At 39.4% G+C, this 25475-nt stretch overlaps 3 protein-coding genes across 3 annotated transcripts in view; 2 read left to right on the forward strand and 1 right to left on the reverse strand.

Annotated features, from left to right (window-relative positions):
* Positions 1–9013, forward strand: part of wnk4a (WNK lysine deficient protein kinase 4a) — a 41029-nt gene extending 32016 nt beyond the window's left edge. The window contains exons 13-21 of the mRNA XM_053341985.1: positions 1570–1624; positions 1985–2116; positions 3415–4262; positions 4956–5043; positions 6303–6532; positions 6578–6921; positions 7791–7996; positions 8118–8212; positions 8886–9013. Of these exons, the coding sequence (XP_053197960.1) occupies positions 1570–1624; positions 1985–2116; positions 3415–4262; positions 4956–5043; positions 6303–6532; positions 6578–6921; positions 7791–7996; positions 8118–8212; positions 8886–8888 (2001 nt within the window). The 3' untranslated portion in view covers positions 8889–9013. The remainder of the gene's footprint in view (positions 1–1569; positions 1625–1984; positions 2117–3414; positions 4263–4955; positions 5044–6302; positions 6533–6577; positions 6922–7790; positions 7997–8117; positions 8213–8885) is intronic.
* Positions 9014–10810: 1797 nt separating this feature from the next.
* On the reverse strand, positions 10811–13237 carry LOC128381948 (cytochrome c oxidase assembly factor 3 homolog, mitochondrial). The gene is made up of 2 exons (XM_053341989.1): positions 13035–13237; positions 10811–11410 (listed from the first exon to the last, which is right to left on the reverse strand). Exons 1-2 carry the CDS (start codon positions 13228–13230, stop codon positions 11307–11309), a joined length of 300 nt encoding a protein of 99 aa, XP_053197964.1. The 5' UTR covers positions 13231–13237; the 3' UTR covers positions 10811–11306.
* Positions 13238–14886: 1649 nt separating this feature from the next.
* Positions 14887–18360, forward strand: cntd1 (cyclin N-terminal domain containing 1). The gene is made up of 7 exons (XM_053341987.1): positions 14887–15055; positions 16746–16821; positions 16912–17083; positions 17173–17335; positions 17452–17596; positions 18020–18116; positions 18247–18360. The coding sequence occupies exons 1-7, from the start codon at positions 14887–14889 to the stop codon at positions 18358–18360; spliced, it is 936 nt and encodes a 311-aa protein (XP_053197962.1).
* Positions 18361–25475: the final 7115 nt, after the last annotated feature.

The following is a 25475-nucleotide window of genomic DNA, read 5'->3' on the forward strand; positions in this document are numbered from 1 at the left end:
CTGCACTGATCAACGCTATCCAGCTGAAAAACCAGATCTAGCTAGTTAAGTTAGGAAGAAACCCACAACCCTGAGGTTCTAGCGATCTCGACTCTGGTTGCATTTTGACTCTGAGGTAGGGTGCTATTCTGAGAGGTTTGGGAAGATATATGGTTTATAAATAGAACTTGAATCCCTGGAAAATCATTCTTGTCTAAGAGTTTCTGGTTTCCTCTCCGAACCAAATCCCTTTTGACTTTTAGCTGTTACAGATGTGGCCATATTAGAACATTAGAACAGTTATTCATTTTACGGAGGTTAAATGGCTTTCCATAAGTGATTATATTAAGCTGATTAAAAACATTGGATTTCCTATCCGCTTTATTGCAATAATGTATTTTTTTCTCCTTCAAATGATAACATTTGTAGTAGCAATCTTGCAGTACGTAAATATTTTACAGTGCATTTAAAAATACATAGCCTACACAAGGAGAAGAGGAAAAAAGAGAAAAAGAAAAGAAAAATACTTGATTAATCATTCAGGCCAAACATTATGTGTAACATGGATTCAGTTAAAGTTGTTCCTCTTATGTGGCATCTGCCTCCTCTTTGAATAAATCCTTTAATCCATTTCTTCCACTGTCTCAAAAGTTCTAGTTCATGATTTCTGACTCAATAAGATATTTTTTTCAATTTCTAAAATGCAGTTGACTTCCAGTTTCAAGTGCTTGTTGAGTAGTTTTTAACATGCTCCTCATGTTTTTATAGCTGCAGCTCTAAGTTTCCTGTATTGTTATCCATCTATTTCCAGAGTGAGCTGTACGAGAGTGACAATAGGCTTCAAATAGCTGTTTGATTTGGAATATTTTCATGGTGAAACATCTCTTCACTAATTAACACTATGTTATTTCTATCTTTCCTAGTATTAAAAGAAAAAACAAAACAATGATCTACTTAATCCTTGGTCCACCAACAGTGAATGCATGCATTTACTGTATGTCTGAGGTTGTATCTCAGGGTCACCCACAGTGTGGCATCTAAAGCCTGAAGATCCAGTATCAGGTTACCAGTTATGATTGTACAACTCAGCATGAGAAAGGAGTTGCGTAATGCCTCGTTGTTTTGGAGCTTTGTCAAGTTGGAGACAATTATATTTCGTGACATCAGCCGAGTATCTTTGGTTGGACTTTGAAATTACATAATGATTGCAGAAAGGCAGCGCTACAAAGATGTAGTTGTTTACTAGGTGGAGAGGGTCTAATCAAAGATGCTAATGAGTTGCATTATGGCAATTGTACTATCTTCTGTTTTAGTGTGCTAGTGATGTCTGTCTCTGCTGCATTGCTGAAATTTTGAGATTTTTTTTTAGTATATCTGTATCTCACTAATCCCCCAACTAAAAAAATCCTCTACCCACGTGTTGTCCTGGTGAGCAAACCAGTAGGGTTTTTTTTAATACCGCTCCATCATACATTCACTGTTCAACTCAAATATAAGACACCAATGCACATTTGAACATTCAATATGAACATTTTTGTAAGTAATGAGTAGAAGTGAATACTGAGTTTTATTAAATGTGCTCTCTTACAGCCTAATCTGCACAGTCACACCCTGCCTCGAACACACTCCTCGTCTTCTCTCCCTGGTAAGTCTCGCGTCTGATCCGATGAACTTAATTCATCCATGAGGGGAAACAGGATAATTTGATGGTGAAGGAGATTAAATATGATATGAATTTCAAAATGAATAAGGTCCTCAGGGCATTATGCTTTGCACTTTTTTAATAATTTCATGAAATTTTGCAAATTCACCAAGTAACATGAAGTGTGTGTGAACCGCATAAAGAATTTCTTATTAACCGCATGTCAGATTAACTTTCATATTAGTTTTGCATCTTTTTTTCCCTGTGCATGATCATTGTGTGTGTGTGTGTGTGTGTTTGTGTGTGTGTGTGTGGACATCTGTGCACGGCCATCATCTCATGCATGTGTGTGTCTTGTCTTAGACTTCAGTCTGGCTAACCCAAGTGTAGGGGTACATGGCTCTCCTCCGTGCCCCAATGGAGACATCTTCAGTACAGACATTACTTCACCTGCACGACCTCTTATACGCTCGCAGTCTTTCCACAACGCCCCAGGTAAATAGCCTTCTGCCCCTCCTTCTGGTCCCCACGTGAAGAAGCCAAGCATTGTTTACTGTTTCACCACACTGAAAAATTGTTACAGTCCTTTGGCATAGAATAAGTCAAAGCAAAGCTCAGCTACCTCATAAATCCCCCCCTCCCCTCCTCAGGGCCCGTTCTTAGTATTGTTCAGACATTCACATGGCGCCATCCGCCATCCCCACACCTCAAAGCTTTCGTCTGTGTCTGCCTTGCAGCAGGGCCTCTTGGGTAATTACCTCACCTGAAGGGCGCTTTCTAGCTTTTAGGGAGCTGTGAATGCTGTCGCTGTAAAGCACGAGCCTTTCTACAGTGCTGTGATACTCCACAACATCTGTTTGCCAGCACAAACTCCTACAGAATTTCCAAGAAAGCCTCCTCCCCCTTTAAAGTCTCCTTCACCACAGGAGGGGCATTTGAAGTCAATTAAAGAACACATATCCCCCATATGCCCCCAGTATCCGCCTTTGTGGCCATCTGAACATCCTCATCCCCTCCTGTCCTGCGTCCCCTCTCTGCTGGACATTCGCTGCATGGTCGCTTTCGCAATGCCTCTTGGCTAACCGCCACTGTTATAGAGTATTGCCTAACCTACGTATGCCTCTGTCAGCGTGGAAAGAGCAGAGGCTGGTTTGCATCATCAGCAGCAGGAGGTGTGGTTTATAACTGTGGAGCCATTGTTTAAGTAAATGTCAAATCAATGGATGGGGCTAAAATATTGGCATCCTCGATTATTCCTCACAGAGTGATGTAGCAATCATGACTACTTTAATCTCACAATCAGTCCCAAAAACTTGTGTACACACGTGTGTCCTATTTAAACTCCCCTAATATGTCAAAGCCACACCACTGATGCTGAATCCCTCACAGCCATCTAAGTCTGGTGTGCAACTGCTCCGGCTTATGAATGCAATTATAGTCGGATACTGCCCTAAACAAAACAACTTAGTTCACCATGGAAACTCATTGTTTGAAAAGTACAGGAAAGATTTCTGCTCCACGTGGCGAATGTGTTGGCAGGGCTGAAGAACAACCTGCACTAACCAATCCCTGAGGAGACAGGAGAGGAGAACATTTGATACAACTTGTCTCTCTAGGTCAACTATGTCCAAATATATTGGACTGCAACTATGCCAAGATAATTTCCTATTTTAAATTACCCTTCTTAGATGTTATTATGCACAAATTAAATTGGACATTAAAAGAAACTTAAGTTTGCATCCAAGAAGAATCGACACAAACAAATTAACACTGTAAATCTTTTTGTCTTCCAGGGTCTCCCCTCCATTATCAGCACCATCACCACCCTGCTTCTCTTCTGCCCCACCACCAGCACTACCACTTGCCCTATATGGGCAACACTCACTTCCCATTCCCATACCCAGGCTCTTCAGGCTCACCAAAACCAACAGGCATCCATGCTCCCCTCACACGTGTGGCCAGTAACCCCACCTTCCCCTCCATGTCCTCCCCAGCCCCGGGTTCTCCAAGTCCTCTGAGTGAGACCGTAAACCCTGGCAGCAATGAGAGCATCACCATGTCCCCACCTTCCAATCAGCATCCCAACATGTGGTCCCCAGATACGCAGCCCCTATTTTCTTTGGCTAATGTCATCTCTATGGCCATGAGCATGGCCCAGTCTTTCATCCCTCCTGCGAGCCTGTCCACCCAGGGGATGCCCTCCTTTCCAGGCTTCCACCTACCCACTCACATGGCCCAACAGTCAGGGTACCATTCTGTCTACCCACAACAATACCAGACCACACCAGCTGAAGTCCCTTACCCGACACCTGGAATACAAGCTCAGAACAACATCTACCACAGCCCTGAGAATACACTACACATAGATGGATCAGGTTTTCCTCAGAGTAAACCCCCAAGCTGGTCGCAAGCGGTCTCTCCCCTTTCTCTACCTTCCACTCCTCCAAGGGCTCCTCAGGAGCCTCTGCAGCAGGTCGGATCCTCCAGTCTCACCAACCTCACTCAGGAGGACAGTCTCCACAGTTATGTGACCCCATTCTCTGCCCAAGTTTCAGCCCAGGCTACGTACACATCAGAAATCTCCAGTTCAAACTCCTCATCAGATCTTTCCTCATCACCCCCCGAGACCCCAGAAAACACTGTGAGTCCCTGTCAGGACTTATATCAGTTGAGATTTTATACATCAATGTTGTGTAAGCAAATAAAAACTGAAATGATTAGTCGATTAATCAGTTAGTTAACTGACAGTAAGTTAATCAACAGTTTTAACAATATAGTAATCAATAGAAACTGCCAAATATTTATTGGTTCCAGATTCTTAATTTCTAAATGTAAATGTGAAGAATATTTTAAATGATTGTAAATTGAATATATTTGGATTTGAACTATTGGTTTGACAGAACAAGCTATTTGAAGACTCCAACTTTGGTTCTGGGAAATAATGATGGTCTTTTCTCACAATCTTCTGACATTTTAAAGCCTTAACGATTTATTGATTCATACAAAAATGAGGAATTAACCGATTAAACTACTTGGAGGATCTGCCGAAACCAATGTCTGATTGGATACTTGAGCTGTCTTTTTCCAAAATCAGTGAACTGCACTGTCTGGCACTCATTGGGATAATTTTATGTAAGCTAGAATTAAGGCCAGGGATTTCTGTGGCACTAAAAACTGAGTTGGTGTCTTGCCATCACTGAATGAATGAACTGATAGCTTAAAACATGGAATTCTACAGAAATATTGACAAAGAAACTGTTTTTAATGTGAATTGGTCACATCTGGCCAATTGGCCGTAGCACTGATGCTAATAATGTTTATTCCTCTTGTGTAGTTATCATCCCTCAGCCCACCACTGCACCTTCCTGTCCCTGACATGAATGCCAGTAGCTTCAAACCGAAAGCCTCTTCCACTGCCTCCGGTAAGACATTCTGTACATGTTCTTGTGCTCCTAAAACAAGCTCTCTTCCATCATAAATACCTAATGTGATGTATGTTACTAGCCCAGGGCTTAAATAGCTGGCAAATGACATTCTGTATGATGTTTTTGTTTGCAACCCAAACAAACCCACACATGTTCATGTATACACACAACGGCACCCACAGCTATATTACAAGTGGGGTTTTTTTCCTCTGCTGCATTTTATGATGTATTTTGGTCTAAATATGGCCTTATGTTTCTGTTACGGCCAATTTGCCTTTTGAGTTCTTTTCAGTTCCCTTTCTCTTCCCTCCACTGTATCCTTGGTGACATTATCACCTCTTACCAGTGCCTCAGCAGCCATTGCGTAACCATGGGTCTGGATGTAATGTTCCATTCAGTATAAACACAAACGTAGGTGATTGTGGCCCTACCCACTGGCAAGAGCCAATAAGCGTGCAGCCGAGCTCGTTACTGGCCTCTCCTTCCATATCCACACCTGTCTGTATTTATACCCGCCTAAGAAGCCCACATCGAACAGAGTCCTTCTGTTTCAGCGGGCACATACCCAGACACCTCCTGTGTTTACTGTAAGAAGGACACTTAGTGGGCAAATTGAGGCATTGCAGGATTTTAAACTCTAAAATGGGCTGCAGCTGTGAGCGCAGAGTCCTTGCGTCACTCCATTGTATGTGACAGAAGATTAACAATCCTGTTACACTTATCGGTTATTATCTCTGCCATAAATGAGGATAAATAGAGGATATCTTCAATTCACTGAGAAATCACTGTTTTAGGAAATGAGACACAATGACAAGAGTGATATCTCTATCAAAGTTGTTGGCAATAAAACACCTCATTAGATTTGAATCAAACCCTGGAAGTCATGAATGAGTGGGGCTTTGTTCTCCTGATCAATCAGCTCTGATCAGATTAGAGAACAATCACTACTGTTTAGCTAATGATTGGCTGTCACTCATATAAAACTCCTGGCCAGATGTTACAAACTCCTATTCATGGACTCTACAAGTAAGTGGAGGGATATACTGAAAGTTACGTGAATTGTATTAACCAATTTAACATGTTATTTTTTGAACAATTCATATATAAGACATAAGTTTAGACACTTAATGAGGTAATTTATATAGATTTTATCTTAATAGGGGACCAGTCCTGTTAAAAATGTTCAAAAATGTTGTGTAGTGGACTGCTTACTACCATTTACACTGATTAACACATTTTCTTCATCTATATTACAGAAGTACAGTCTGCACCAGTGACTGTTGGGCGATTCCAGGTGACACCTAGCATGGACATCCCTGCGACTGCTGTGCCAGTAAGTGCTGTACCGGCTACACCACAGCCGGCAGACAGCGGCAGCACCCCATCAGAGAGCAGCACAGAGGAACAGGGAGAGTCTGAGACCAGCCTGGGCACCTCCCTCACCATGTCCCCTCCTCACCCACATCCCCACAGAGGGTCGACAGGGGTCCTCCAGGAGGTTGACGGGCAGGCGGGATGGACTGGGAGCCAGGAGCCGCAGCAGCAGCTGCAGCTGCAGGACAGAGAGGGAGACGAAGAGGAGGAAGATGAGGAGGAAGAGGTTGTTGGGGAACGCCAGAGGACAAGGAAGAGGAGTCGGAGGAGAGCGTACAGCCTCAGCCTGATGGGGACGTCTGCAGACAGCGGACTCTCTGTGACGGCTGCAGAGGTGGAGGGGAGGCTGTGGGACGGAGGGGCTGGCAGCCCCCAGTACAGCAATGCCCTTCACCATTTATGGATGATGACATATAACCGCAATACTCCCTACCTAAGCAGCGATGACTCAGACAGTGATGACGAAGAAATGCTGGAAGAGCTTCAGGAACTGAGAGAGAAGTAAGTGAAACCTCACAGGATGCCCAAAATAACAGTACAACTCAGTAGTGGTTACTATAAACAGTATAACAACAGAAAACTATTAATGAAACCGAAGAGGGGAAAAATGGTTTCATCAGGAAAATCTGATGTCATCAACTAAATGAGATTGAATATGAATATTTATGAAGGGAATAAAAAATGAAGGTCTTTTGTCGGGGCTCCCACTTTCACTGTTGGATTAAATATAAACACTTTCCAATTTCTAATTTTATGTCATGGTCATCTTTGGTGAAATCTTGAGGCCAAAAGCTTTAAGAAGAAGTGAAAATAAAAATGTAATAAGAACACATTTTATCTTTAATAATGAATATTAAAGGTTAATTCATCAGTTTTAAAAGTAACAACCCATCTCCATTATAAGGTTTTTATAGAGCTGAGGTCTACTGGTGAATTTTGTAGGGCTGAAACAAGCTATTTTCCTCATGATGGATTCATCTGTTGACCAGTGTCCTAGAGCAGAACGTGATGTCCTCAGACTGCTTCTTTTGCTTCAACAGCAACAGCCCAAATCCCAATAATCCCAACCTGTATATACACAAAACAGAAAAAGCTGTACATTTTCTCATTTGATAAGCTGGATCCAGCAAATGTCTGATAAGTTACTGAAAATCATCAAAGTACTTGTATAATATTTTTCACTGTGAATTGATTGATCACATAAGTGCTTCAGTGTTAGAATTTTGATACTATATTTATTTTGATTGAATTATGTCCATCATCAAAAACATTTTTAGACCTTAATTTTTTTCTAGGCTTCCTGACTTTCCCAAGCACCAAAAGATGAGACCTTTAACGGCTCACATTTGTTACTTTTTGTTCTCCATCAGACATCTGACAGAGGTACAGGCCCTGCAGGCTGCCCAAAAGCGAGAGATTGAGGAGCTGTATGAGAAGATGGGAAAGGTTCCACCTCCAGGCATCGTCTCTCCTGCTGCTATGCTGTCCAGTCGACAGCGCCGCCTGTCAAAGGGGAGTGGTTTCCCCTCGTCCCGCAGAAACAGCCTACAGCGCTTGGACATTGTGCCACTCCAAGGTAAGGAAGAGTATCCATATTTCTTCCTGATTAGGGGATTGTTAAAGTGGATACTAGGTAAATATGTGACAATTTAATGTCTAAATATGTATTATAATTCATTTACTGCTTGTTTTTCCAGGTATCATTAGGAGAAACTCTCTTGGAGGTAGCAGCAGTGGCTCCCAGGATAAACCAAGTAAAGGGGTCACCTTTGCCACTGACATTAGTAGAATGGTGAGTGTGCATTGCACAGAGGTGGAAGGAGTATTGAGATCTTACTTAAGTAAAAGTACCAGTACAGACAGCAAGTATAAGTCTGTAATGAAAAACCCTATTTACATAAAAATAGTGGTTTGGTGCCTCTGACTGATATATGACGTCATTAGATTATTAATATTGAAGCATCAGGGTTAGAGCAGCATGTTACTGTTGTAGCTAATGGAAGTGGAACTAGTTTACACTACTTTATATACAGTTAGCTAGTTTAGTCCAGTGGTTCCCAACCTAAGGGTCAGGCCCCTCCAGAGGGTCACCAGATAAATCTAAGGGGTCATAAGATGATTAATGGGAAAGAAAACACAAAAGACAAATCCGTTTTCAGTTTTTTGACTTTTCTTCAACCCTTGATTTTTGGTGAAACACTGGATTAGTATTTTAAAAACTTGTTATATTATTCATTGGGTCAAATCTTCATCTGAAAAGTAACTAAGGCTGTCAAATAAATGTAGTGGAGTGGAAATATAAAGTAGCAACAAATGGAAATACTCAAGCAAAGTACCTCAAAATTGTAACGTTTTTGAGTAAATATGCTTAGTAACATTCCACCAACATTAAAACTTCATATTAATATTCTCCTTGTTAAATGCAACAAAATTTTTTATGTATTTTTTCCATCTCTCCTTTATAGTAAGAAACTGTCAGCCAAGCACGCTGTATATCTGGACTACCTCATCTGAAGTGTGACTACAGTGGTCAAACCCGTCCTGTCGGAGGATCGTTTTAACCCTTTCACTGGCACACTGATCAGAAAACTGCTTCCCTCTGCCAGCAATCACAAGGTTCTGCCAGTGGTCATTTACCTCAACTTGTAGAAACTCATCAGTAAAGCTGGATTCACACAGGAACTGTTACATCCAGTGTTCAGCCCGTCGTACTCAGATCTGGTGAATTTGTTGCAGCTAAAGCACAGAATACCTGCCAATACGGTTCATGTTAAAAATGATGAGTTCATTTTTGCTCTCCTGTAAATAAACTGTCAGACCCAACGGTTCAGAATTAAACAACATCCGTCCTGGTTGCCATAGCAACATCTACAAACATCACATACAGGTTTGATTTAAATGTTTTCTTTGAGCAAGCTTTTTGTGTTAACGCAGTCAAATCTTATGACTTTGACCCAGACTGATGATAGTTGCTATTTTTCCTGCTTGTCTGACTCACCGCCGTTAATCTGAACGCAGTAATGTGAACCACAGTGACACTCTGACACTTTTACTGACAATATTTGGGATGATCTCACAATTTATTTGCTGTAGTTTTGTTTATAATGTCTCAGCACCTGCTGACTGCACAGTTCATACACTCTCATTAGAGTAGTGAATTACTGCCTTCCAGGGGCTGATGAGAGCAATCTAGATGCATTGTACAGTTTAATTCATTCAAATGTGTATTATGAAATGTTCTACTGTAGTATATCTTTACTTTCTTTAATGATTTTGACACCAGATCAGAAGACTAAACTCTGCCTGGAGAGGTATGACTGCAGTTCTGACATTATTAGTGAAAATGAGGAGATATAATTTCTCTCAAGACATACATATGAAAATGTTAGTTTGAGAAAGAAAAGTGGTTAAAAACAGTTATAAATGTCAGCAAGTAGCTTGCTTCAGCAAAAACAAAAAATCTATTTTTAAAACCATTAAATGGGAAATTGGTTTAATAGTGCAGAAAACTTTATGGTCATCACATATAGCTATAGCTGACTTAAGATGAAAACAAAGGATTTCTTTGTATTGATTAGTTGTGAAAAACCCACCTAGGTTATAGACTACTGGCTTTCCTGTTGATTGTAAATGTGTATATAAGTACAGTGCATTTATAGATTATGTTTACAGGTTATGTGTAAACAAAATATTTCAGCAACCTTAATTCTTGCAAAAAACCCCAAAACAAAACAAAAATCACATTTTGTCGCTTGTTTCAATAGATCAAGCACCTTGTGCACTTTAGTAAATTCTATTTTAGTTCTCAATAATTGACCACATTTGTGGATAAAACTGTTCACTCGAGGAAGAGTTGATATGTTTCCTATTATTTTCCATGAGGGAGTTGAGAGAACATTTTCCACGAGATGTTTGATCACAATATTTCATATTGTATCACAGTAACAGATGATCTGCCCCTCCCACAGTTCAAATAAATATATTGTGGGATAGAGAAATCAGTCCAAGCTGTGAATCTGTAGTTGTTGCCTTATAAAATATTCACAACACTGAATGTTATGGCGGTTAAGATTTTCCAAAGTTCATAATATATTCAAAGACAAAGTTTCATTTCAAAATTTTGAATGTAAATATATAATTGTATTGCTTTCTGAAGCTGCTGTCCTGCCATGCTGAATCTGTGCCTTTCCCTTACAATGTCTTATTTTATATTTTTACTCTCCAGATTTGGTGGCTAGATCAGACTCTCTATATCAAATTTTTGAGAAAAATAAATGTAATTGTAAATACCACTGCTCTTCTGTCATGTTTACTGCTTCACCCAGTGTCTTTTACTTGCAGAAATACTTACATAGAGTCATGATTGTATTAATTAAAAAAAAAACATTAGATTTTATTTTATTTTATGAACATAAATAGCAGTTTCAACAGGTTGATCCGTGTGTCATTTCATCAGTGTCACTGGCATTGTGTTTCTGTTGAAGGCCACTGTAGATTTAACATGATTTGCTGACTGAAGTTTAGCTTATTCTCCCCTCTACTGAATCCATAAGAGATGATCAGACTGCACTGGCTGGAATTGTGATAGGTAAAGATGATTATTACTCTACAGTCTGGGCCTTTTGGGCAGCATGTAACATTATGTTAAGGTCAGCAGATCAGTCCCTTCCCCTGACAGGCAAGCAAATAAAGACACATCTAGATTTAAGTCGGCTGTAGAACCACACAATCACCCTTCACAATCAAGACAAAATAATGTCCAGCTCTGCCTCATCAACCCTAACAGCAGCTGGCCATGGAATATGAATCAGTGGAAGCAGTGTCTACATAAGTCCTTTCTTGGTTAATTGCAGAGACAAAGTCCAACAACAGGCAACACACGCATCTCAGTTGGCACCGGTCTTGGGTCCCTCCATTCTTGCACGCTTGGCTTCTTCATCTAGTTCTTCCATGATTCGCTCCTGGGAGAAGGAGTAAAATGTGTAGCCATCTGATAAGGAGGAAAGCTGTCAAGGCAAATATGTGGAAATAAGATGTGCACAAGAATAAACATGATAAAAAGGGTGTGATGCCAGCCAGGTGTTTTGGACCAACCTGTTAGAACGGTAGGTTCACAATTTTTTAAGTGCCAATATGAACACATACTGGCCCTTCAAATGCACTTTTAATATAAATGATGGGAGCAAAATCCACAGGATTGCGTCATTTTTGGCAAAAATTAAAATTCATCTGAAGCTTATATGAGGCCTAAATTTGTACAACAAAATGCAACAAATACATACATACCAATCAAGTGAATAGGAAAATGATCTCAGACTTTTGGACCCTACTGTGGATTTACATTTACTGAAATGTAATTTAAAAAAAAAAAAAAGGTATCCAGTTCAGCCCACTGTCATGACACCTGAGCAAGTATTGGTGCATCTCAAGAAAAGATGTGAATGATAAAACTATACAGTAAAATGCTGTTAGTCAAAAATAATATATATACACACATATATATATATATATATACATATACACACACACACACACACACACACACATATATATATATATATATATATATATATATATATATATATATATATTTACATACATCTCATGTCTAACTTTTAACATCTATTATCTTTTAGAGGCACTATTGGGCTTCCTTCTGTAAAAGACTCCATGAAACAGATGTTCACCTCTGGCTTGCTTGTATGATGGAGAAAAACATATAACAGGGACAGCTAAATGACCAGAACCAAAACCAGGGGTGATTCTAGGATCAGACCTTTAGGGGGGCTCAGCTCCTAATGAGAAGTTGACATACAACGCCCTGCAAGTGTTCAAACCCCCTGCTTAACTACTCATTTCACTGGATAATGTAAATTATAACATTACAATATTAATGGCAACTATCCAAAGTACATTAAACCTGTTAAAATAAAACAATTTTAACCTGTAGCATAAGTGTTTGTCCCATCTCTAACAGACAGGCTCGCAAAATAATTCAAGTTGTATAACATGATTTTTAGGGGGGAAAAATACAATAATAATATATTTATTTTTAGGGGTGCTGAGATCAAATTTAGGGGAACTGTAAAACTGTAAAAGAGTCCGAACAGATGTTAACCTCTGGCTTGTACGATGGAGAGAAAAAAAATTACACTTACACTAACAGGGACAGCTCAATGACAGCCAAAACATTTCGACATCTGCATGCTTGCTAGCCCCAGCAGCACATTCAAACTGCATTATATATTATGCTGATGTATGAGGAAGAAACAATATTTAAACACACCACATCAATGTTATACGTTGCCATGCCTTAAAAAACCTCAATGTTTACAGTACTTTTCCTTCATTTTAACCCACACTAGTAGTGAGCTACTCTAATAGCTGTTAGCTTTCATTGAATGGAGGGCAAGTTAGCTTCACCGACAAGTTCACTGTCATTTAAATACATTTACAGTCTGAAAAGTATTAGCTTTTATGTTTCTTGCTGTGCCATGACACACACACACAAACACTGTTACCTGGCTCAGAAAGCAGCTAGGTCAGAGTAACTTTAGCGCGCTATGCTAACAACATGTTACATAGTTCACCTTGTGTCGGTAGTAAAAGGATACAGATCCCAAGCACAGCAGCTCCGATGAGAAGTCCTGTCACCGCGTTTCGCGTTGTTAGCTTCTGTGTCCTCTTCTTCCACTGCTCCATCTCTGCCTGTTTCACATAGCGCATCTGCTGGCTGGATAGACCCTCTTTTGCCGGGTCTATCCTGGTCGCAAAGGGTGCATCAGACTCCTTCGGTGTCTTGTCGGCCATGTCTGCAGCAGTCAGTGAGAGGTGTTTTTTTTTTTGAAAGTACAAAACTTTATTCAACAAGACAATGCACATGTTACATCAGGCAGAGACAAGGTAGGCTACATAACATCCTGAAATCAGCCCCAACACAGTGAACATTTTTAAATCCATCTTTCATTTGCTCTATGTCCTTAATGATTATAAAGCAAATCATTATTTTATGCTGCAAACCTTTAGGCTAATGCTCTATTCTAGTCTAGTTCTTATTTTATTTTTTCTCTCTTTCTATTTTTCTGTACTTTGTTTTTTTTTGTATTATTAGTGGGAGGGTTTTGTTTTTAATTGTATGTTTTAATGTTTCCATGTTTTTACTATTATTGGGTTTTATTTTTCAAATTGCATGTTTTATGTTTTTTTGTTTCCAATTCTTACTGTTAAATGTTTGTTTTATTTAACATTGAGTTGCCCCTGGGTATGAAATGCTCTATATAAATAAAGCATCTCCTTTTATCTATTTATTTTAATTCTATTAGTTTATTTGTCAGGGACAGTGCATATTAATAAACATACATGTACCCTAAATATGCCAGAATTAGCCCAAAGGCTAGTTTTCATCTGTTGTCCCTGGCCAGGTGTGAGTTGGCAGCCTAAAATCAAGAAATAGATTTAAAACATTATTAGACAAGTTAGTTACAATAAGTATAAAACACAGAGTGGCATAAGCAGCACACAATAAAAGCAAAGCAAACTATGTCTGAACAAAGCGACAAACAGTTACAAAGCAGTTTGACAGGAGCAGACACAGGCAAGAATAAATGTGAGCCAAAATGAACATAAGCATAACATATGAGCAACAATTAAACAAGAAGCAGGACAACAGTAACACAACAGGGCGATTCAACTGCATAAACAGGGTCAGACATAAGAAACACAAGTGCAAGAAACATGATAAAAATAAAATATTTAGCTTCATTTATTGGTGTTTTTTTTCAATGATATCAGATTCACAAGATGGGACATTGACTACTGTGGGACAACTAAGCTCCAGTACATTTAGGCTATCTCTTTCTATATGCAATTATTTTAAATATAAAGTATATGCCAGTATACTGTGTAAATTGTATTGTTTTATTTTACGCGCAAACCTAAAAACTGTAGGCCTATGAAATTAAATGACCAAATATGGGTATGCACTTCAGAAAGTTTTGGCAGATAAGGCTGCTGTGTGTAAATGAAATGTCTAAGCCTAAAAACTAGTGTCCCAGATTACAAAATCTACAAATTCTGAAACAATTTGACATGAGGAACATAAGTGCCATGTTCCTTTTGAGTACAATATCAAAAAAAATGTCTTCTGATTTAACAAGCAAACATCTCAGGAATTTCATAATGATATTAAGTGTTAATGTATTGGATTAATATGTAAATAAGGTAAACAAATCAGAATTGCAAACAGTGTCCTGTTTTTTAGGGGCGCTTGAGCATGAAAACCGGAGCAATAGCGCCATCTTTAGGAGAATATAAGTCACAGCAAGGAGTTATTTATAGTTTTTTTTTGGATATATTTCTGTATCAACTGTTGAGAAAAGTGAACACATTCCTGAACTATACAGTCAGCTGTTAAAGTACGTTTAATCTGTATTTTGTAGCAAACCTTTAACATTAGTCGGTGTAAAAATGCCGAAAAGATTTACTTCTTCTCCGGGTCAAAGTGCACATTTAAAGTTTGGGGAAGCCTCCTATGAACTTCTCACGGATTTCCTCTTTAATCTCAACAAAAGAAACAAAGAAAACCTCGACAGTTTATCACAATGTAGTGGAGACTTCAAAGAGAAGAGACTAATGGGTGAGTAAAGGTTAATTCATGTTTTCTACTTTAGCTAACGAAGCTTTTCGCAGATTGTTTCTGTTAATGAAACTCTGACTTAAGAAACAATACGAGTCAAATAATGATGATGACGAACATGTTTTTGTATACGAATGCTGTCTGTGTTACTTTGGTTACACTTTTATTTTACTAAATACATTTTATTCGTTTTAAATTAGCTATAATGTCAAATATCAGACTTTCAACCGGGTCCATTTTCGACCGTTGCCAAGGGAACGACCGTATTTCTCTCAGGTAGGTGAAACTTTTCTGCCTTTTTTCCTTCATTCATTCATTCATTCACTCCTACAAATCCTTTTCAAGGGAAGGTTCACTATCTTTCAAGTATATATTAAAACTGTCAAAGGTTTTCCTCCTGCTCATACTGACTGCTACATATTATATACTAATATAGCCTAGCTACTTTCAATGAAAGTGATGGGGGCTAAAATCCACAGTATGTCCAAAAATGCATTTAAAATGTTTAGGCTATCTGAAGCTCCTATGAGGCTTCAGAAATCTGAGTTAGTCATATCAAGTGGATATCTGCCACATCCTATTAAGTTAAAACATCATTTTAAACATCTTTTATGGTTGCTTGTATGGTTGCTGTGTTTTTAAGTCATCATTCTTTCAGCTAGGGGCAGAGCTGTCTCACTCTTAACTCCTTGAATAATTTTTGTCAGCAGGCAGGAGTGCTGTGCTATAGGACTATGCCCCAGTAAGCCTCACTGAAGCTTGTCATCACTGGGGCCAATTCTCAATACAAACTCCTCAAGGTAGCCGAGTCTCCCTGCTGCCAGTACCTCAGCAGACAAACCCTTCCAGAGAGGAGGAGCAGGTGGAGAGCAGGCTTAATGACTTACAATCTACATCCGAATGAGTATAGTTTACATAACAGCTCTAATAAAATGTGGACAACTCTGTGAGAAGTTCTGTCTTTTTTCATTTACACCTTTCTCCAGGTGTGAGCGCTGATGCTTTCATAACTGTCAAAGACAGGCTTAGTGAAGTAATGTAATTTGCCATTTTCACAGTTTCACTACAGGGTGTGATTTTGTAATAGGAGGAACTTCAAGAGAAACACTTGAGTTTCTATTAAACTGACTGGTCAATAGGAAACTGGCCCGTCACGATACAATTTTTTCAGTGTTTGGCTGGTGGGTGGTGTTGAAAACCCACCGTGTTTGTGATTCAGCGTTAAATGTTTTACTTGAACGCCCTCAGCTGTTATTTCACGTAAAAATTGGGATTTTCTCTACCTGTTGTTATTAAACCATCTGGGGCTGTGTTTATTTTACCTCATCTTCTAGTGTATGTTTTTTCACCTTGCTAAAGGCTGCTATACATTTACAGATTTAATTTCCCATATGGTCAATTAGTAGAGGTAATAAGGAGCTCATGAATGACAGTGAATAACCAATAATACCTGGAGAGTAATGGCTCACATTTCATTCCATTGATTCTTAGACACATTCACTGCCTACATTTTACTGCATGCATGATATTGCCTCACAGATTCCATTTTGCAGATGTACTTTGTGTGCTTCGAGTGTAATCGGTCAGCTCTGTCCCAACATGCTGTACTGCATGCTTACACTCAGAAAATGATTTCCCTTTCTGTGTCTGCTTTTGTTGACACCCTGCATCCCTCTCTGACATTACTTAGAGTTCATTTTCCTGATAACTAAAGAACTGGGCCTCGATCCACTGGTTGGGTACCATGCTATTGAATTACTTCAAAGGTGAGAAGGAACAGCATATTATGAATTTACTTAATTTGTTGTCCTGTAATCTTTTAGCCAGGTCTTCATGTGACAATTTTTTCCCCCCAGGTTCATGGTCAAGCACCTTGAAGATCAGTTCACCACACCGACCCCTCAAGGTGCAGCTGCTGATGAACCACAAAGTTATGAGGATGTTGTTTTTGACAAGCTCAAGGCGAAATTCCCCCTAATCGTCTTTTCCTGCGTCCAACTTGCAAGCAAACTGTCTCTGCACAGTCATGTTAGTTCTTTGATGTGCTCAATGTGATTAACATATTTCTGCACCTTGTAAATTAAAAATAAGAGAGTCTTTTTTAAAACAATTTATAGATGATCAACAACAATACAGCTGTGCGCTTTCTGCAATGGATCGGCCACAGTGTTTCCAAGCAGACTGTCCTGGAAACAGAGCTGATGGTCTTAAAAGGGCTTGGTTTCAGCCTAAATACTACTAATCCTCTGATGTATGTGGAAATACTTCTGGAAGTGCTTGGTAAGATATCACGAGTAAACACAGACCAACTTGTGTAAGATTTAGGGTGTAAAGGTAATTTATAAAAATCAATTTAAAAGGTTATGTGACAATAATCATATCTGTGATTTTTGTAGGACATAATGAACCATTTATCCCTGTGGAACGCCTGTATCACCTGTGCCACCATGTACTCCAGTTCGTCAGCCTGCAGAGGACTACCATTTATCACTCCTTGTTGATGACTACAACTCAGTGTCTCAGCCCTCCCAGGGAACAGAGGTATTGCATCTTTCTTTAAGACAAATTATAATGATGATTTGGGGTAGGTAGTTACAGTCATGGTAGAGTAGACAAATTGCTTGATTGGCAGTTGAGTGGACAACAAACCGCTGAGAGCTATCAAACACATGGGCTCAATTGGACATTACATGCAGTTTGTACTAGGGAGCTGGCAGGGTAAAGACATTTGTTTTCACACATACTGCTCCTCTGGGTATTGTCCAGAAAATGTCAGTGTTGCAGTGCATGTGTGAAAGGGACTTATGTTGTTTTGATTTCAAATTTCTTGCTGTGTCATATTTCTCAAGGCTTGGCCCTTGCAACACATATACCTGAAGAGCCATTACATTATGCGCGAAGACAGCCTAATACTCTCTGTGGGTAAGGTCATTAAGAATGCATTAACCTTCTCTAAAATAACAGAGAGAAGTTTGAGACAGTTACTGAAGACTGCATGCTTCTTGGTGTTGGTGTCATCGCCGTGGCTACCTTCATCCTCTGTGTCAGAAAATGGGAACAGGTGAAATATTTGTGTTTTTAAAGTATGAAAACTGTATTTTAATACATTCACAGTAGCATTTGTTTTTGACATCAGTGTGTATTTAATCACAGATGCACAACTATTTTTATTCTCTTTTCATGCTTTGCAGGTGGTGAGAGAACTGAGCCACATCACAGGAATCTCAACAAAGAGCATCAGTGATTTTGCTTATGTGACATTGATGCACATTGCTGGAGCCAGTTCCTCTGTAACATCAACTTGAATTTTGATAACACTCATCCACTGGATATTGCTTTATGCTGTTACAGTTAAGTTTGTTACCTAATTTTACATGTTGATAGTCAACGTAGACAATTTGGTTAGATGTGTATTGAATATATGATGAAATAGTGCCTAAAGAATAAATCAGCACGTTTCCCAAAGTAGTAAAATTCTATGATGTCATTGTTCGTTTCAGAAATATATCAAGGTTATTTTAATTGTAGATTCTTCATAGCAAAAGACATGTTTGAAATGGTGACAATACACTGAAAACATTAGCCTGTCAGTATAGATTATTTATACCATTTATTAATATTGAAAACTTTTAATTAACTCAATCAATTAATTTGCATACTATTACATTTTACGATCATGACATGACTGTGAAATTATACCTATTCAGTACATTATTATATATTATTAATTTATCTGTTCATCATATGATCACCTTTGTTTTCTCTCCTACTGACTGAGCGGCCCCTCCCTAGGCCAATTCTTGCTTGAATTCTAGCTCTTCATCATATCTCATCATCACCACTTTTAGACTATCTAGCTGTCCAGATGTCCTTGGACTCGAGGCCTCATTGGACCTGGTTCCTCTCTGAACAGCTTCTGCCTCCTCCTCCTCACAGTTGACCAGAGTAGATTGCCTGGGCGGAGGAGCACGGCTTGTCTGGGATGTTTGCCAGCTGCTTTGAAGCTTAGGGAGCTGTCGGTGTGTCCGCTGAGCGCCAGCCACAGAGCCCCTATTGACTCTGTCACAGATAGGTGGTCACGGGTGCCATTTTAGATTGCTTTGTTTGCTCCAGTAGTTGAATGAGACTATCCATTTCTACTAGCAGGTGCTTTACCTGAAGTTCCTGATGTATTTAACTGGGACTTGAAAGACTTAAGGCTATGTGGTCTGTGAGAGTGGCTGGAGGAGGCAGAGTTTGACTGAGAAGCTGTCGCCTCAACAGTGATATAATCACTCCCTCCATATGTGTCCTGCCAGGAAGCTAATAAGTCATCTTCCGGCTCCTCCTCTTCAGATTTACCGGACACTGTATCAAGTCTGGAAAGCTGTGGGACAACAGTGATATCGCCCAGGAAGTTGTCCAAAGTTTCAGCACTGGAGGAATGTTCAGAGTCTATGATCTCCTCAGTGTTTGCTTTGTTGAAAAGGTGTCTTGTCTTGCTCTTGCTCCTCAGGATATCTTGGCTTTGTGTTTGTTTGCTTGCTTCTCCATGGGTGGATCCATTTAATATTCTACTTTCCACATGCTCAAACCTGTGCTTATTGTAAGACTGCGCAGGGTGTACTTTATTGCCCTCGTGAAGGAGATGCAGAGAAGCTGTGTTCCAACTGAAATCAAACACATTGACTCACAGGTATCGAATAACAGTTAATATTATGGAGTAGGGTAGTAGCCTAAAAATAGATGTATTAAAAAGAATAACCAGGTAGTGGTAAAAAAAATAATGGCTCTTTGCATCCTGCTATAACCTGAAGCGCAAAATGTATCCTAGAAAACTTACATCTGGGTGCCGTGGGGGCCTTTTCCCTCTATGGGGAATCTTTGAAGTCACTGCCAGCTCTGCAATCATGCTCTGGGTTTCACTGGAGATAGCTTGAAGGCAGGACACCGAGCCTTTGTTCCACGGGCTCCACGGCTCAGACGAAGCACTTTTCCCACAGCTTCGGGGGGACGACTGCAGGTGGCAAGCAAAGAGATTTAGAGTGGTGGAAAGCTGTATTACTTAACCCATACATACTGTTCATGATCTATCTCATAATTAGTCTCTACACCAATTCACATTATAAATTCCCCATCAGTCATTAATAAATATTTGATTTATCCTTCTGTGAAAAAAGACATTCACAATCACTATTTTATGGTCCAGTAGAACATTTATACATATTTATAGAATATGATGAATACAACAACGTGTTTGAATGTAGATTTTTGATTTAAAAAAAACAACAAAAAAAACAATGCATTTTATTTCCATGTTTGCATACTGTGGGTCACATTAGGACAAGTCTGGCTAAAAGAAATGCTCTCAAGTGTAAAAAAATAGGATAAGTGGATATTAGATGGTGATTTAATGAAACTTTATGATAAACTGCTGTGTGCATATTCCAAAGATGGTGTAATTTCTAACTCCATATACAGTATGATGTCAGTTCTCAGTGCTGTGTTATGTAAGTGTTGAAGTTGTTTTAGACCTTCTTTGCAGCTGGCATGGATAGTCCTGAAAGTCTGCATGCCAGAAATCTCTCATTTCACCTCTGCATCTGGCCTCTCTCCATCCCAACTTTGACTCTGATTCTGACAGAACTGAGATGAAAAAGAGGTAACGATACAGTGGATTGCAAGAGAAATATTTTTTATCAAACAAATGTGCAACTTTCAGAACATGATGGTGCAAATTGAGTAATTTCCCTCTCAAGCTAACCAATGTTACTGAGGTTTTTAGCATCCTTTCTGGGACATAATTACAGCACAACAGATGGCAGCTCGCTAGTGTGGTGGAGGATGGGTAGTGGCTAGATACTGTACCATCAGGTGGGAAATAATCCTAGAGAAGGCAAGACTACAAAGGTGATACACCTGTATCTAATGACAGGTGTAGAAGCTGTGTGTGCTACTCTTCAGCCACAAGTACTGTTACATCCTCAGACTTAGACAGTTATCCACAAGTAGTTTTCTGACTTAGAATATACTTCTATTTATCCCAACATAAGTGTTAAACTCTTGACGTAACAAAAGAAAGAAGACAAGAACAGTAGTTACAGACAAAAAAGCATAATGACAGGATACAAACATGCTACTTAACATTAAATTAGGAGTATTCTTTTAGCTTTAATGTCGTTTTAAAGAGTTCATTAAATGCAAAGCCTGGAAAGAAAATTGTAGCTTAATATTTTAACAGATAGACATTTGTGAATGCAAGATGTACCCATTGTACCTAAATCATAACATTTACAATAAAATGAATCTTTTGGTTCCACCATTAAAGTAAAGATTATTGTTATGTAAAACATATATTGCTGTTAATGTTAGATATATTAAATTCTTGTAAAAATATAATTATAAAAGTCCTGATTCTGATCAGGCTACTTTTTTTTCTCAAAATGTACAAATGTAACAATGCCAGATGCATTTAATACATATATTATTTTTACAATTAATGATGTTCATATGAAGCACTAGCCCCAGACTCTGTGTGAAAGATGAAGGCATATACCCCGCAGTTACAGGCTACTGTTTGGAAGTTACAAATACACTGTGTTCTTTTCTTAAAGTGACACATTTCCATGGGGATCCGCGTTGCACTGACACCCCGCTGGGTTGCATTGATCAACTTTACGTTAAACATCCCAGATGAACCCGTTTTTAAAATGAGCTAACCTCAGTTTACAGCTGACATGTTTCCTTTGCAGGCATTGTTTGAGTATTGTCACTCTGGAAATATAAAGTCCTGAGAGAATTTTCCTTTTATATGGCTGATTTACCAAATGAGCACATCAGCTCTTTGGGGATCTGCCCTGTCTCTCCCTAGCAACTGTTGCTATGCTTACTGTTGCTACTGTATATGCGAAGAGCTTATGTTACTATAGTTGCAATTATGTTAACATGCTGGAATACAGTGCATCTTTTTTTTTGTATGTTTTTTTAACCAGACACTAATTAGACACCCACCCATTGTATTTATGTTATATTTTAAACTATTGAACTACTCAAACTTCTGTCTGGATGATACGCAACCCTGTATCATCGATTGATAAAAGCTTAGACTGTGATCTTTTCAGTGTCACATCTGAGAGTAGTATAAAAGATTCCTACTGCCATCACATACAGTGCAGTTAAACACACAGGGCTTTGCCAGAGGAGCTGAAGCGCCAGTAGATTAGCAGAAAATCCAGGGCCAGGCTTCATTGAGTCACTCTTAATTCTCAGGCTCCCCACGACTCCACTGATCTCCCTGCAATCTTGTGTTAGCCCCCATTAATCTCACCTCCCCTTGCAGTCTGTTAAAGGGAGAGGGGCTGCACACTCACCTTTACTATTTTCTTTCTTTATATTCAGGCAGAGGGAACGTACTGAGATAGAGAAAACCCTCGTAGGATTTCATTGGACACCAGTGGAAACGTATATTTCAAGATGTAATGGTGGTGGTGGTGGTGGTGGTGGTGTGGTCTATCTGTGACCACATCATTCATCACACTCACTGACACACATAGACATCCACACACTGTCAGAAAGCCAGCACCATAGCTGGTATCCAGGGCCTCCCTCAGGTATTTCTCGTTACCATTTGCAGAGAGGGAACCTTTTAAAGTACAAATATGTCCTTTGGCGAGTTTATTATGTCTGCCAAGTGAAGGATATATTTAGTTACATCGCTTACAAGCTGATAAATGGGATGTGTTGCCATGTCTTAATTCTGGCATGTGTGTAGTATGGTTAGCCAAGGATTACCTCAGGGTTCACACTAGAGTACAGCATGCCCGCTGTACATTTTCCTCTTGCCAGCCAAATGATAATTGAAAAGCTTGCTCTTTATGCATTGGTAGTCACTGAAGATAGAAATACACATATAGTATATTACAACAAAGTTACCAAAGAAGACCAACCTTATGCAGCAAGGAAGAATAGGCTAGTCTGTGTAGACGTGTGCGGAAACTCAACATAAAGTGAGCCCAAGTCATCTGAAATGAAGGATTGTTAAGTTCATATCTGAATATGTAATCAGTTTAATCACAAGACAAAAGAATAAGTGGATTACGGCTCATGCCAGATAAGCACATTATCATTCACTTAATGATTAGTAGCCTAAGAATCAGCACTAATGTGGTTGGTAAATAAAAAGGCATGTCATCAACAACAACCACAATTATAATCAATTGTCCACCATATATTTACATTTTGCATTTTTCCCCCCTTAAACATTTTCAACAAGCAAACGTGTATTCACCTAATTATGAATAATATTACATTCAATTGATTCCACACAGTTTCTTTTGGGTCCGCTGAAGGCCATTTAACTTGTATGTCACAATCAAGCACAGTGTACCGTTCATTATACCCTATAAAGCATCCCTGATTGTAATTCTGGCTGCTGGGGCCTGTAATTTTATTGACTGATTGAAGAAGAGGTCAGGATAATGTCTGAGACTGGGCCAACCTTACTCTCCATCGATCATCTCAAATGTCACGTGGCGTGGTCTGCAGGGGGCAGCGATTGAAGTTTGATTGGCATCGACCTTGTTTCTCTTGAATAATTATGAATGATTTAGGTATTAGTGCCTGCTTTGCTCATAAATAATTCATTAAGCCTGCCTCACACCCCCCTCCACTGTATGTTTGCTCCTGTGCTCCGTCTGCTGGTTTTTTAGCGTCAAGCTGCTTAGAAACAGTCAGATGAACACCGGAAGCAGCGCTATGATCGCCACATAAAGGTAATATATGAACATGCATTTATTTGGTTGTTTTCACTTATATATGTATATTTAAGTTGTTGTTGTTGTTGTTGTTTGTTTTTTACATTTTTTTAAAATTAATTTGACTGTCGTTAAGATGCCAGACAAGAAACAGGTGGAGGGGAATGATGACATGCAGCAAGGATACCTGACTGGAATAAGATAAGATAAAATATGAAATATTCCTTTATTAGTCCCACAATGAGGACATTTGCATTATTACAGCAGCAAAGTGAACAGTAAAATAGAATAGAAGAGCAGCAATAAGAAAATGAATACATAATAAGTACAAAAAACAATAAGAACAATAGCTTAATATTAGATATATAATAAAATAATCGTATTTACAAGATTATTTGTGGTTATGTGAAATGTGCAGTAGCCACTCCAAGCTCCAAGGTTCATCCAACCTTTATTATTTTATCGCTTTATATTAGTTACCAACGTTGCCACTGTTATAGTTTTTATTTTGAAGACGGTACCGGAAGCAGTATATTTGGTGGCTTTGATTGGCTTGACCCAGTGATTGGCAGGTCAGCGCTCCATGTTGCGGCGCTGCGTGGCACTGGGCACCGACTGGCTCAGACTGCACCTCACCGTTTTACGCATGACTTGAGTTGTGAATGGCCGAGACGCCTGGCACATTCAGCGGGGCAGAAGGAGCCGTCAGTCCGCTCACTGCTACCTGCTGCAGACCTAGCTCGCCCCGCGTACACCCATGGGTGTCGCTACTGTGACTGTCTTCATCTGGACTGAGTGTTGCACTGCTGTGATCGGTGCAGTCGTTTTTCAGAGTCGCTCGCTCCAGCTATTTCGGACCGATTGGAAACGTGCGAGGACTGGTGGGGTGATTGTGGATTGAGGAGCTGCACGGAGCGCTGCAGCAGAGACTGTACCGGAGCAGCAACAGCAGCAGCAGCAGCAACAGCAGCAGCACGGGAGGCTCGGATGTGATGCCAGAGCTGGCCAAAAAAACAAAGGTTCAAGTCTAGTAAAGGTAATCTGTCTTTTCGTACTGTAACTTCTGCTTTTTTCTAACCTGGGCATATTTGCATTTTAAAGTTTATTAGTAAAAATGAGTGTGTTAGAGGTGTCAGGCTCTTGCAGCAGACAACATATAATGCCTATATCTTGCTGCTGCTCAGAGGCAAACCCCAGCCAGCCAGCTAAGCCAATAAACACCCCCAGTAGTGTTTAATGAGATAGACTTAGCTAGCCCTTTGTATACAATAACATGCTATTTTTTTTGACAGCAGACTGCAACATGTGTAATGTATTGTCTTGACTTTCATATTGGGACTGTGCAACACATTGTTTTGTGCTTTTCCTCTAACGTCATGTGGTTTATTGGTGATTTATATCCGTCATAAACCAGGATGCAACCACATAATTTGCAATCTTTTTTTTTTTTTTTTATAACAGAGGCCTTTGCTGTACAGGGTGAATTTAGAGTCAGGTTATTATGTACTCAATTTATATTTATACACAAATATATAGTTAAAATATACAGTGAATATAGGATACACCAAGGTTGGGGGCTTCTGCTCATTCTCTATGTGTAACCTATATTCATCATATTCAATCTCAAGGTGTAAGGGGGTTGCCCACCCAGACAACAAGCTGTCCATAAAGTGAAGAGGTTTATATGG

Source organism: Scomber japonicus, chromosome 20 (genome assembly GCF_027409825.1).
Source record: "Scomber japonicus isolate fScoJap1 chromosome 20, fScoJap1.pri, whole genome shotgun sequence".
Classification (NCBI taxonomy): Eukaryota; Metazoa; Chordata; class Actinopteri; order Scombriformes; family Scombridae; genus Scomber; species Scomber japonicus.

What these genes read in the sequence shown, in the direction of transcription:
- LOC128381948 (XM_053341989.1), bottom strand. Translation starts at nt 13,230, where the DNA reads ATGGCCGACAAGACACCGAAGGAGTCTGATGCACCCTTTGCGACCAGG. An exon ending in AGCTGCTGTGCTTGGGATCT is followed by an intron (nt 11,411 to 13,034) that starts GTATCCTTTTAC and finishes CCTCCTTATCAG; the next exon opens with ATGGCTACACATTTTACTCC.
- cntd1 (XM_053341987.1), top strand. Translation starts at nt 14,887, where the DNA reads ATGCCGAAAAGATTTACTTCTTCTCCGGGTCAAAGTGCACATTTAAAG. An exon ending in AACTGTCTCTGCACAGTCAT is followed by an intron (nt 17,084 to 17,172) that starts GTTAGTTCTTTG and finishes AACAATTTATAG; the next exon opens with ATGATCAACAACAATACAGC. An exon ending in AATACTTCTGGAAGTGCTTG is followed by an intron (nt 17,336 to 17,451) that starts GTAAGATATCAC and finishes TGATTTTTGTAG; the next exon opens with GACATAATGAACCATTTATC.